The sequence below is a fragment of the Equus quagga genome, unplaced genomic scaffold (genome assembly GCF_021613505.1).
Source record: "Equus quagga isolate Etosha38 unplaced genomic scaffold, UCLA_HA_Equagga_1.0 HiC_scaffold_710_RagTag, whole genome shotgun sequence".
Lineage (NCBI taxonomy): Eukaryota > Metazoa > Chordata > Mammalia > Perissodactyla > Equidae > Equus > Equus quagga.
Genome location: NW_025794459.1, coordinates 35389 through 46770, shown reverse-complemented (window position 1 = coordinate 46770; position 11382 = coordinate 35389). Strand labels below are relative to the sequence as shown.

The 11382-nt window shown below is 46.9% G+C and overlaps 1 protein-coding gene across 1 annotated transcript in view; it reads left to right on the top strand.

The window, feature by feature from the left end:
• The first annotated feature begins 10225 nt into the window (after positions 1–10225).
• LOC124232526 (adhesion G protein-coupled receptor E2-like) overlaps positions 10226–11382 on the top strand; it is a 32112-nt gene continuing 30955 nt past the window's right edge. The window contains 1 exon segment of the mRNA XM_046649487.1: positions 10226–10292. Coding sequence (XP_046505443.1) covers positions 10226–10292 — 67 coding nt within the window.

The window sequence follows — 11382 nt, the reverse complement described above, 5'->3', positions numbered from 1 at the left end:
CAAATACCGTCATTTGGAAGTTAGGATTTCAACATATGAATTTGAGGGAGGGACATAAACATTCAGTCCACTGCAGTACGTATGTGTTAATCCCAACTTACAGGTCACACACATGTGAGCTGTTGAAGGCGGAAGTGACAGCCTCATGAAAAAAATCCTGTGCTCCAAACATTGGCCAAGTAGCAGGAGCTGTGAGTATCTCTCTCCACAGGTGGCAGTGTAGACTAGGACCACATGCTCCTTCCCACCTCCAATGCTCTGCTTAAAACCCAGAATAGATCTTGCATTAAATAAGAGAGATGAGGAGACAAGCAACCCAGAAGGACTTGATGTGATGCTTTTTATCTGCTAGTCTATGTGAATGGAGACATAGAGTCCAAAATGAAATTGAGTAAGAAAAGAAACAATCATTAATAATATAGACTAGTTTTTGTAACCCTTTTGGGAAAAACAGAAGTGCTCTGCCCAATCCCCTGGGGAACCAGCTTTTTCTTAAGAACTGCAGCCCTGGGGCATTTTTTTTTGCTGCCTGACCACTGCCATCATGGGTCACATGTATGTTCCTGGGAAGGACTTGTCCCAGTAGGCTCTGCCCCTCTGCCACAGCATCCCCACCTGGCTTAAGATGATGTCTGATGACACAAAAGAGCAGATCTACAAACTGGCCAATAAGAGCCCGACTCCCTCACAAATTGATGTGGTCCTGAGAAACTCACATGGCACTGCACAAGTATGTTTTGTGAGAGGCAATAAAATCTTGAGAATTCTTAAGTACAAAGGACTCAAAGTCTTAAGTCTTACTTAATAAAGCTGTTGCAGTTTGAAAGCATCTTGAGAAGAACAGAAAGGATAAGGATGCTAAATTCCATCTGATTCTGATTGAGAGCCACATTTACCAGCTGGCTAGATATAAGATTAGACGAGTGCTCTCCCTCAATTGGAAATGTGAGTCATCCACAGCCTCTCCCTGGTTTCATAAATTTATCTATGTACTCAAGCAATAAACCATTGTTTAACTAGAACAATAGAGAATCACAGCCCTGGGCTGTCTTTGCCTGACTGCTCCTGCTGTCTCTTCCTTCCCACTAGCTCCATAGATGGTGCTTTCTTTTCCTGTCCAGCCCATGCCAGGAAGCATCAGTGCTCCATCTTCCACCACTGTCATCAGGACACAAGAGAAAGGTAGGTCCATGTAAGTGGGGTTGTTAGTGAGAGTCAGAGGGGAGCACTTTTATTTCTGGGATTGTGAGAAAAATGAGCTTCTGGAATCCCCAGCTGGAACCCAGAACAAAGAGAAACAATGTAATAGTGAGGGTTCGGTTTCCACAGTGCATTGAATAGTATAAATTGGCCATATTAAGTCATGCCATGAGGGCTGTCCTGGAAAACTAAGCCAACTCTTGATTTAAAAAATGAGATATTGGAGGGGCCGACCCCATGTCCCAGTGGTTAATTTCACATGCTCAGCTTCAGCATCCCAGGGTTTTGTCGGATTGGATCCTGGGCATGGATCTAGCACTGCTCATGAAGCCATGCTGAGGTGGCACCCCACATAACACAAATAGAAGGACCTACAACTAGAATATACAACTATGTACTTGAGGGCTTTGAGGAGAAGAAGAAAAAAAATAAGATTGGCAACACATGTCAGCTCAGGTGCCAATCTTTAAAAAAATTTAAACAATTAAAAAAATGAAATATTGGGGAGAGGCATTTTGAACTCCACTACCCTACAGTCAAACCTCAGGTTCTCATTACCAATGTCCTTTCTTCCATCTCTACTTTCTCGCCTTTATTTTGCCCACTGATTCTTACAGCCTTGGTTCATACCTCTACATGGATGAGTCAAAACCTAGACTTCAAGTGCAACTTCTCTGAGCACCAGACAGACACTCTCTACAGCCTGGGGAATTTCTCAGGTGGGCTGTCCAGAAGGTTTCCCAGACAATGGGAATTTTTAATAAGGAGCTCCCTGGAGATGGGGGTGGGGTGAGGAAAAGGAGGAGAAAAGAATCCAGGTACCTGAGGGGTACTGTAGACATTAAACCAATTTACTCTTTTTTCTGTTTAACTTGAGGGGTGATTCAGGGGGCTCAAGGAATTGTGAGCTTGTTTTGAAGAAAAAAAGGATATCTTTGGGGAGGTTGTGATCACCAAATGGCCAGCTCTGAGCAGCCCTGGAAGCCCGGAAGTCAGATTCCTCAGGGGTCTATTGGGGGTGACCCAATTGTTTCCCTGAAGCTCCTCCTGCCAAGTCCCTCATTCCATAAAACCTCCCTGTTTCTGTTCTTATGGAGGTGGATTTGAGGGAAACCAGGCTCCCACCGATTCTTTTTGACAATTTGAGTAAATATTTCTCCACTTCTAACCACCAATGTCTCAGTGTTGGCTTCCTGTGCATCGGGCACAGAAACTTGAGATTAAGAGGTTCGGTATCAATTTTGGCAAGCCAGTCAGGAGTCTTGTGCCCATGGCTGGATGGCCCCTGTGAGGGTTTCAGTGGTTGGTGGTCCCCAGGGGCTGGGGGGAAGTCTTTGCCTGGGGGCTTCCCTTGCTGTTCCTCCCTTCCTGCCAGTGTCTGCCGCCCTAGGCACAATGCTCCCTTGGAGTGGAGAAACATGTTGGACTTCAGTCTTTGTGTGTGAGTGTGCTTTTGTCTTGTATACGAGTCTGTTGTCAGTTGAGTTGCCGTGACACGTGCAGTGGTGAATCTCCTGTCTCTCTATTTGCATTCTGTGTGAATGATTCATTGGAAAGGAGGGTCTCTCATTTGGGAGAGATCCAGGGGATGTCTGTCGGACTTCATCATCTGTTTTTGTCCTGCAGGAATTGGTTTTGCCTGTCAGGTGAGTGACCATGAGAAGCACGGTCATGAATACCCCATCTTTCCATTTGCATCTGTGTGAGAAGTGGGCCCCTCATTTTGGAGAGATCCAGGGGAGTGTTGGACCTCACCTTGTGTTTTGTCCTGCTGCAGTCTGTTTGCCATTTGCTCAGTGAGTCAATACGGCACTCCCAGTCATCAGTCTCTGTATCTCTATTTGCATTTTGAATGTGTGAAAGCAGGGACCCTCATTTGGAAGAGATCCAGGGCATTGTTAGACTTCATCTTTTGTTTTTGACCTGCAGGAGTAGGATTTGTCTTTGTGTGGGTGCGTTTGTCTTGTGTGTGTGTACGTGTATTTGTTGGGTTCACTAAAATGAAAATGTCCTCAGAGATATTGGTAGTGGTGGTGGTCACAGGGGTAGGCAGCACACATTGGAAGGCTGTGAGGAGGATGGAGTGGGGCATCCCCATGCTCCCTGCTCCTTCGTGGCAGCAGCGGTGGCCCCAACAGCAGTAGTGATGGTCATGGTGTCCTGATGGCAGATGGGCTCCTTTTTGCTCAACCCAGCCTGGCTCGGCCCAGGGGTCATGAGCAGTGGCAGTGGCAGCAGTGGCAGGAGAGGCTGGGTGCCCAGTCACTTTCCTGTGGGATGGCTGGAGACAGAAAAAAATAAGTCCCTGGGTCAAAATTTCATGGGCCTAATGCGAAGGCTGTGCTGGGGACTAACCCTGAGTGGAATCACAATAACCCTGATGATCAAGAAAAGCTAGACTATTTTGGGAGTCTGCTTTTGAAAGCCACACATGTAGTAAGCCAGCCATCTATTAACTGGTCTAAATTAGGAGAGGTCCAGCAAGGCCCTGAGGACAACCCTTCTGCCTTTTTCTCCCAGAGGCTGTGGGACTGCCTTATACTATATACCCTGAGGCCCAGGGAAGTACAGTTAATACCTATTGTTGGGGTCCAGGAAAGGCCACCCCAAAATATGCCACAATGGCTTATTGATTATTTTGATTTAAAGTTACTTGTGGAGCAAAAAGGGCTTTCTGTGCCTACTGTCTCTTCTCCTGAAAGCAGGAAATGAATCTCCCATGAGAAAGGTGTTCTCCCTGCATCCTTATCACCAGAGCTAGGGGATTGAGGGCCGAGAAGCCTGCATAAACAAACCTTACTAATTTACTGTTTCATGCTAAATTCCCCACTATTTACATGCTCCACACCTAAGTTTCTTTGCTCTGTCGATTTTCAACAATTTTATGTTTCTTGGTGTAAAAGATATATATACTGCCTGTTTTGTTCATTCTCTGAGCAATGTTTCTTTATGGTCTCCAAAAGGTATGCATTAAACTGGATTTTTCTTCTGTTAACCTGGTCTTGTGTCAGTTTTACTATTAGTCTGGCCATAGGAACCTAAGAAGGGAAGAAAAGAGATTTTCCCTGTCCTGACACTATGTCATATCTTAAGGCACTCCAGATATCCATGGGGAAACTCCAAAAGTTGGCTATAGTTCCTGATGACATAAAAGAGGTATCAGGAAAAGGAGAGACCAAAAGATTTCTGGAGCCCTTGACCTGTGAAATAGGATCTCAACACAGAGGCATTCTTTTCTGTATGTACCAGACTGTCCTGTTCCCCCTCTAGAGAGGGACATGCTATCTAAGTTAGGGGTCCTAATATGCTGGAACAAGATAGAGGTCCAAGCCCCTAAAAGTTGGGGAATTGAGCTCATGGCCTTATTGGAAGATACACCAGTGCCTGATAGAGAAGAGGTTCCCCTATCATTGGACCTGGTGAAACAGTACCCCTTGAAGCCAGAAGACATAAGAGGACTCCCTCCCTTTAATCAATACACTTTTAGAACAGGGATTGATCAGGAGATTCCCATGGAACACACCCATTTCAGCCATTAAAAGGCTGGAAACAAGGGAATATAGATTTGTTGAAGGCATTATGGCTGTCAATGCTATACAGTGCCAGATTCAAAAGATGCTTTTGGATCCTCAACCCCTCCCACCACCAAGTGATGTCTGGTCACCATTCCTTGCCTTCAGCAGGGAATTCTGAGGTTGGTGTGATATTGTGATTTATAGTAAAAAAAAAAAATCCTCATTTCATTTCTGGCACAGAGCTCCTAAAACCCTTGTAATTTCTGATATAAGAGCCATGGGGCATCTTTTGTTATAACAATTACTTTTGTCCTCAGTTCCTGAAATAACTGCAGGTTAATAATGGTAACATTGGTGTCTTTTGTTATCCAGAAGAAGTCCCTGTCAACCACACCTGAACTTATGTAAATAAGATGACTTTTGGAAAGCCCTTAAGGGTGGGGGCTGTTAGCCAGGGGAACCAATTGTGTGATTAGAGGGTTGGAAATTTCAGCCCCATGCCCCTCCTTATACCTCTGAGGTGGGGAGAGGGGCTCAGGATTGAGTTCAATATGGAGTTCAGGGAGCTTCTGAGTTGCAAACATGGGAGACTCAGGGAGACTGGCACACCCAGAGAGAGCTTGGGAACTCCACATCCCTCTCTCACATATCGTGCTCGATGCATCTCTTTGGTCTGGCTGTTAAGTAAAATGTTTTCCTGAGTTCTGTGAGCTGCTCTATAAAAATAGTTTAATGAAATCCAAAGGAGGGTGTTCATGGAAACCTCTGGTCTGTGGCAGTTTGGTCAGAAGGATGGGTGACAACCTGGACTTGCAATCGGCATCTAAAATGGAAGGCAAGGGGTAATCTTGTAGGATCTGATGCTATCTCTAGGTAGATAGTGTCACAAATAGTGACAAATACTGTTAAATACTTAGGTTTTGAACTGTCAGAAGCCCAGAGAATCCTGCTCCCAGACAGGAGAGAAGCAATCACTTGAGTTGGAACTCCTACTACCCATCAATAATTGTGGGGATGTTTTTTAGGAATGTCAGGCTTCTGTCAAATTTGGATAGTCAGCTTTAGATTAATGTTGAAATCTCTATTTGAGGACTTAATGGGAGGAGACCTCGAACCTTTGATGTGGACATGAGAGTGCCGGAATTTGTTTGTCAGGGAAGTGGGAGAATTTCCCCTGACTTTTACTTAGGGTTCTTACGGCTGGTAAAATAACTAAAAAGGAGGGTTAGCAGGAGAAAAATCAAACAAAGTTTAATAGCATGTATACATGGGAGAAACCCAGGAGAAACTGAGTAACTCAGCCAACTGAGTTAAAGAGGCTGAGGCTGCCTGTTTAAATATCTTAAGCTACAGACAAGGACGATATTTGGGGTAGTGATTTGGGGCTTCAAAGGGGAGGAAGACAACTCACATGGAAATGGAAAAGTAAATGGTAAATAGGACTTTGATAACAGTGGGCCTAGCAAGGATCTTTCCAGTCTACCAAAACCCAGAGCTAACTATGGTGATGGACAGGCCTTCATTTTAAATTTCTTTTAGGCAGTTGGGGGGAAATGTCGAATGTTCTTCCTGAGTTTGAGCCTTTATTGTCTTCAGATTGAAATAATCCTCATACCAGAATGACACATCTTGGGACGGCCTGCCCTGAACCCCATCAAGTACAATCAAGTTAAAGAAAAATTATTTAACTGCCCCAGCCTTGGGACTCCCAGATTTGAGAAAGCCCTTTGATTTCTTTGTAAAGGAAAAACAGGGCCTTAGTCTGTGACTCCTGACTCAGAACCTTGGACTCACCAGGAGGCCTGTGGCCTATTTTACCAAGAAGTCAGATCAGATGGTCAAAGGATAGCTGTCTTGCCTCTGAGCCATTGCCACCATCTGTAACATAGTACAAGACGCTGAAAAATTCACATTGGCACAGGCCACAATGGCGCACACTCCCCATTGTGTCCTCCCTCTATGAGTCCTCTAAGAAAAGAACAGAAAGGAGGATCTTGGCTAACCTCAGGATCAGCCTACTTTATGAGACAACCCAGAAGTAAAGTTAAATGCTATTTCTACCTTAAAACCTGCAACACTTCTACCTACTGAGTCAACAAGACCCCTTTCATGATGAGTGACTTCAGATCATTGAACAGGTATTCTAGAGTTGACCTGATTTGACTGTCCAACTGTTGGAGCAGTTGGACTTGGGACTGTTCACTGATGGAAGCAGCTTCTTGGATCAGGGCAACATCAAGCAGGGCATGTAGTTGTCACCCTTCAGGACACCATGGAAGCAAAGGCTTTGCCTCCAGGTGTTTCATCTCAGGAGGCTGAGCTAATAGCCCTAAATAAAGTTCTTCAAATAGGTAAAGACACAAGAGCACAGACTCAAAATACGCCTTTTTAGTGGTCCATGCCCCTGGGGCCATATGGAAAGAGAGGGGACTCTTGACTGTTGGAAAGAGGGACATAAAATATTCCCAGGAAATATTGACCTTATTAGAGGCCATTAATGACCCATGGCAGTAGCCATCATGTACTGCCCTCCACATCAGAAAGGGGACACTTTGGAAGCCCGACGTAATCAACTGGCTGATCAGGCAGTGAAGACCGCTGTTAGCACTATGAGTTTCAGGGCACTCTTGGGTCCCTTAGTTCCCCAAATTGACATTGCTAAATTCCAGCATAGCTACACACAGAAAGATTTAGAGAGAGCCAGAGCATGGAGATTTGACTCCTCATCTGTGGAGTATCCAGGATATAAATGTAAGTCAGAAAGACTCATCTTGGTATCTGAAGCCCTTCTGGAAGAAAGTGTGAATCAAATGCATCAGAGCACTCACTATGGAAAGGAGGCCACCTTGCAGTGGATCAAGGAGGTGGTTTGTTCTAACTTGCAAAGAAACATTCAGAAAGTTACTAAAAATGTGTGATCTGTGCCAAAAACAATCCCAGGACAGGGCTGCTCTCCTTGAATAATGGGGTTCAACATTCACGAGTTGTCCCCTGTGAGGACTTGCAACTGGAATTTAACATGATGCCTTGAGCCTCTAGGAAAGCCAAGTAACTAGAGTACTCATAGACACCTTCACAGTGTGGGTTGAAGTATTCCCGTCCAAAACAGGGAGGGACACCAAAGTGACCAAGGATTCCCAAAAGGAGATCATTCCAGGGACAAAATTCCACTGTCAAGCCAGAACGACAACAGCACTGAATTTATCTAAATCATTCTGGCATGGACCACTGTGCTTAAGGGGAAGATGGAGGCATTCGGAGTGAGCAGGGTTGGCAAGACGCAAATGTGGCAGAAGGAGAAGTTCTACAGGGGTGAGATGAGGGATGGAAAGAAATGGCATTACAGCCGCCTTTGTAGGAGACGTTCCCGGTCAGCTGTAAGAGCATGGTGCAAAGCGAGTTCTTTCTCAGCTTGACAAAGAGCTGCAAGCAAGATGGTTTGTGGCCTGTCTCCCTTTCAGGAATCAAGGCAGTGCTTTGTGCCTTCCATCTCTAGAGCACTGTCCGAGACAGCTGAGAGTAGAAGCTCTAATTCAGCAAGATCAGGGCTAGAAAGAAACTGCGTCTCACAGGCCTTTGTAAGAGATGTTCCCAGGAGGCTGTAAGAGCACTGTGGAGATTGAGTTGTTTATCAGCTTACCAAAGAGCTGGAAGCAAGACCATTTGTGGCTTGTCTTCCTTTGAGGGACTGAGTCAGTGCTTTGTGACTTCCACCTCTAGGGCAATGGAGGACATGGCTTTGAGCAGAAGTTCTATGGCGGTGAGATCAGGGCTGGAAATAAACTGCGTTTCAGGCCTTTGTATGACAGGTTCCCAGTAGGCTGTAAGAGCACTGTGGAAAGCGAGTTCTTTCTCAGCTTGCCAAAGAGCTGGAAGCAAGACAGCTTGTGGCCTGTCTCCCCTTGAGGAAACAAGGCAGGACTTTGTGCCTTGCATGCCTACAGCAATGTAGGACACGGCAAAGCAGAGGTTCTACTTCAGCGAGATCAGGTCTGGAAAGAAACTGCGTTCCACAGGCCTTTGTAAGAGATGTTACCGGGAGGCTGTAAGAGCCCTGTGGAGAGCGAGTTGTTTCTTAACTTCCGAAAGACCTGGAAGCAAGACCATTTGTGGCTTGTTTCCCTTTGAGGCACTGATTCAGTTCTTTGTTCCTTCCACCTGTAGGGCAATGGAGGACATGGCTCAGAGCAGAAGTTCTAAGAATGCTAGATCAGGGCTGGAAACTAACTGCGTTTCAGGCCTTTGTATGACAGGTGCCCTGCAGGCATTAAGAGCACTGTGGAAAGAAATTTCTTTCTCGGCTTGCCAAAGAGATGGAAGCAAGATGGTTTGTGGCCGCTCTCCCCTTGGGGAAAAGAGGCAGTTCCTTTTCCCTTCCACCCCTAGGGAAGTGCATGACACGGCAGAGGAGAAGTTCTAATTCAGTGAGATCAGAGCTGGAAAGAAACTGCGTTTCACAGGCATTTGTAAGAGATGTTCCCAGGATGCTGTAAGAGCACTGTGGAGAGGGAGTTGTTTCTTAGCTTCCCAAAGAGCTGGAAGTAAGATCATTTGTGGCTTGTCTCCTTTTGAGGCACTCACTCAGTGCTTTGTGCCTTGCACGTCTAGAGCAATGGAGGACACGGCTTAGAGCAGAGGTTCTAAGGCGATGAGATCAGGGTTGGAAACAAACTGCATTTCAGGCCTTTATATGACAGGTTCCCGGTAGTCTGTAAGAGCACTGAGGAAAGCGAGTTCTTTCTCGGCTTGCCAAAGAGCTGGAAGCAAGACGGTTTGGGGCCTGTCTCCCCTTGAGGAGACAAGGCAGGACTTTGTCCCTTGCAGCTCTAGGGCCATGTAGGACACGGCAGAGCAGAAGTTCTACTTCAGCGAGATCAGGGCTGAGGAGAAACTGCGTTTCACAGGCCTTTGTAAGAGATGTTCCTGGCAGGCTATAAGAGCACTGTGGAGAGTGTGTTGTTTCTTAGCATGCAAGAGAGCTGGAAGCCAGACGCATTGGGGCCTGTCTCCCCTTGAGGAGAGAAGGCAGGACTTTGTGCCTTGCAGCTCTAGGGCCATGTAGGACACGGAAGAGCAGAAGTTCTACTTCAGCGAGATCAGGGCTGAGAAGAAACTGGGTTTCACAGGCCTTTGTAAGACATGTTTCCGGTAGGCTTGTCAGTGCCCTGTGCAGAGCGAGTTGTTTCTGAGCTTCCCAAAGAGCTGGAAGCCGGCCGCTGTGGGGCCTGTCTCCCCTAGTTGAGACAAGGCAGGACTTTGTGCCTTGCAGCTCTAGGGCCATGTAGGACACGGCAGAGCAGAAGTTCTACTTCAGCGAGATCAGGGATTGGAAGAAACTGCGTTGCACAGGCCTTTGTAAGAGATGTTCCTGGTAGGCTGTATGAGCCCTGTGCAGAGCGAGTCATTTCTTAGCTGCCCAAAGAGCTGGAAGCCAGACGCTCTGGGGCCTGTCTCCCTGTGAGGAGACAACGGAGGTTTCTGTGTCCTGCAGCACAAGGGCCATGTACGACATGGCAGACCAGAAGTTCTACTTCAGCGAGATCAGGGCTGGGAAGAAACTGTGTTTCACAGGCCTTTGTAAGAGATGTTCCTGTTAGGCTGTAAGAGCAGTGTGGAGAGCAAGTTGTTTCTTAGCTTGCCAGAGAGCTGGAAGCAAGACGCTTTGGGGCCTGTCTCCCCTTGAGGAGACAAGGCAGGACTTTGTGCCTTGCAGCTCTAGCGCCATGTAGGACACGGCAGAGCAGAAGTTCTCCTTCAGCCAGATCAGCCTTGGGAAGAAACTGCGTTTCAGAGCCCTTTGTAAGACATATTCCTGGTAGGATGTAAGAGCCCTGTGCAGAGCAAGTTGTTTCTTAGCTGCCCAAAGAGCTGGAAGCTGGACGCTGTGAGGCCTGGTCCCCTTGAGGACACAAGGCAGGAGTTTGTCCCTTGCAGCTCGAGGGCCATGTAGATGACGGCAGAGCAGAAGTTCTACTTCAGCTAGATCAGGTCTGGGAGGAAACTCCGTTTCACAGAAATTTGTAAAAAATTTTCATGGTAGGGTGTAAGAGCCCTGTGCAGAGCGAGCTTTTTCTTAGCTGCTCAAAGAGATGGAAGACAGACGCTCTGGGGCCTGTCTCCCCTTGATGACACAAGGCAGGATTTTGTGACTTGCAGCTCAGGGGCCATGTAGGACATGGCAGAGCAGAAGTTCTGCTTCAGCCAGATCAGGCCTGGGAAGAAACTGCGTTTCACAGGCCTTTGTAAGACATGTTCCTGGTAGGCTGTAAGAGCCCTGCGCAGAGCGAGTAGTTTCATAGCTGCTCAAAGTGCTGGAAGCGGGACAATGTGGGGCCTGTCTGCCCTTGGGGAGACAAGGCAGGACTTTGTGCCTTGAAGCTCTAGGGTCACGTAGGACACTGCAGAGCAGAAGTTCTACTTCAGCGAGATCACGGCTTCGAAGAAACTGCCTTTCACAGACCTTTGTCAGACATGTTCCTGGTAGGCTTATAAGAGCCCTGTGCAGAGGGAGCTGTTTCTTAGCTGCCCAAAGAGCTGGAAGCCGGACGCTGTGGGACCTGTCTGCTCTTGAGGACACTAGACAGGACATTTTCCCTTTCAGCTCTAGGCCCATTTAGGACACGGCAGAGCAGAAGTTCTACTTCAGCGAGATCAGGCCTGGGAAGAA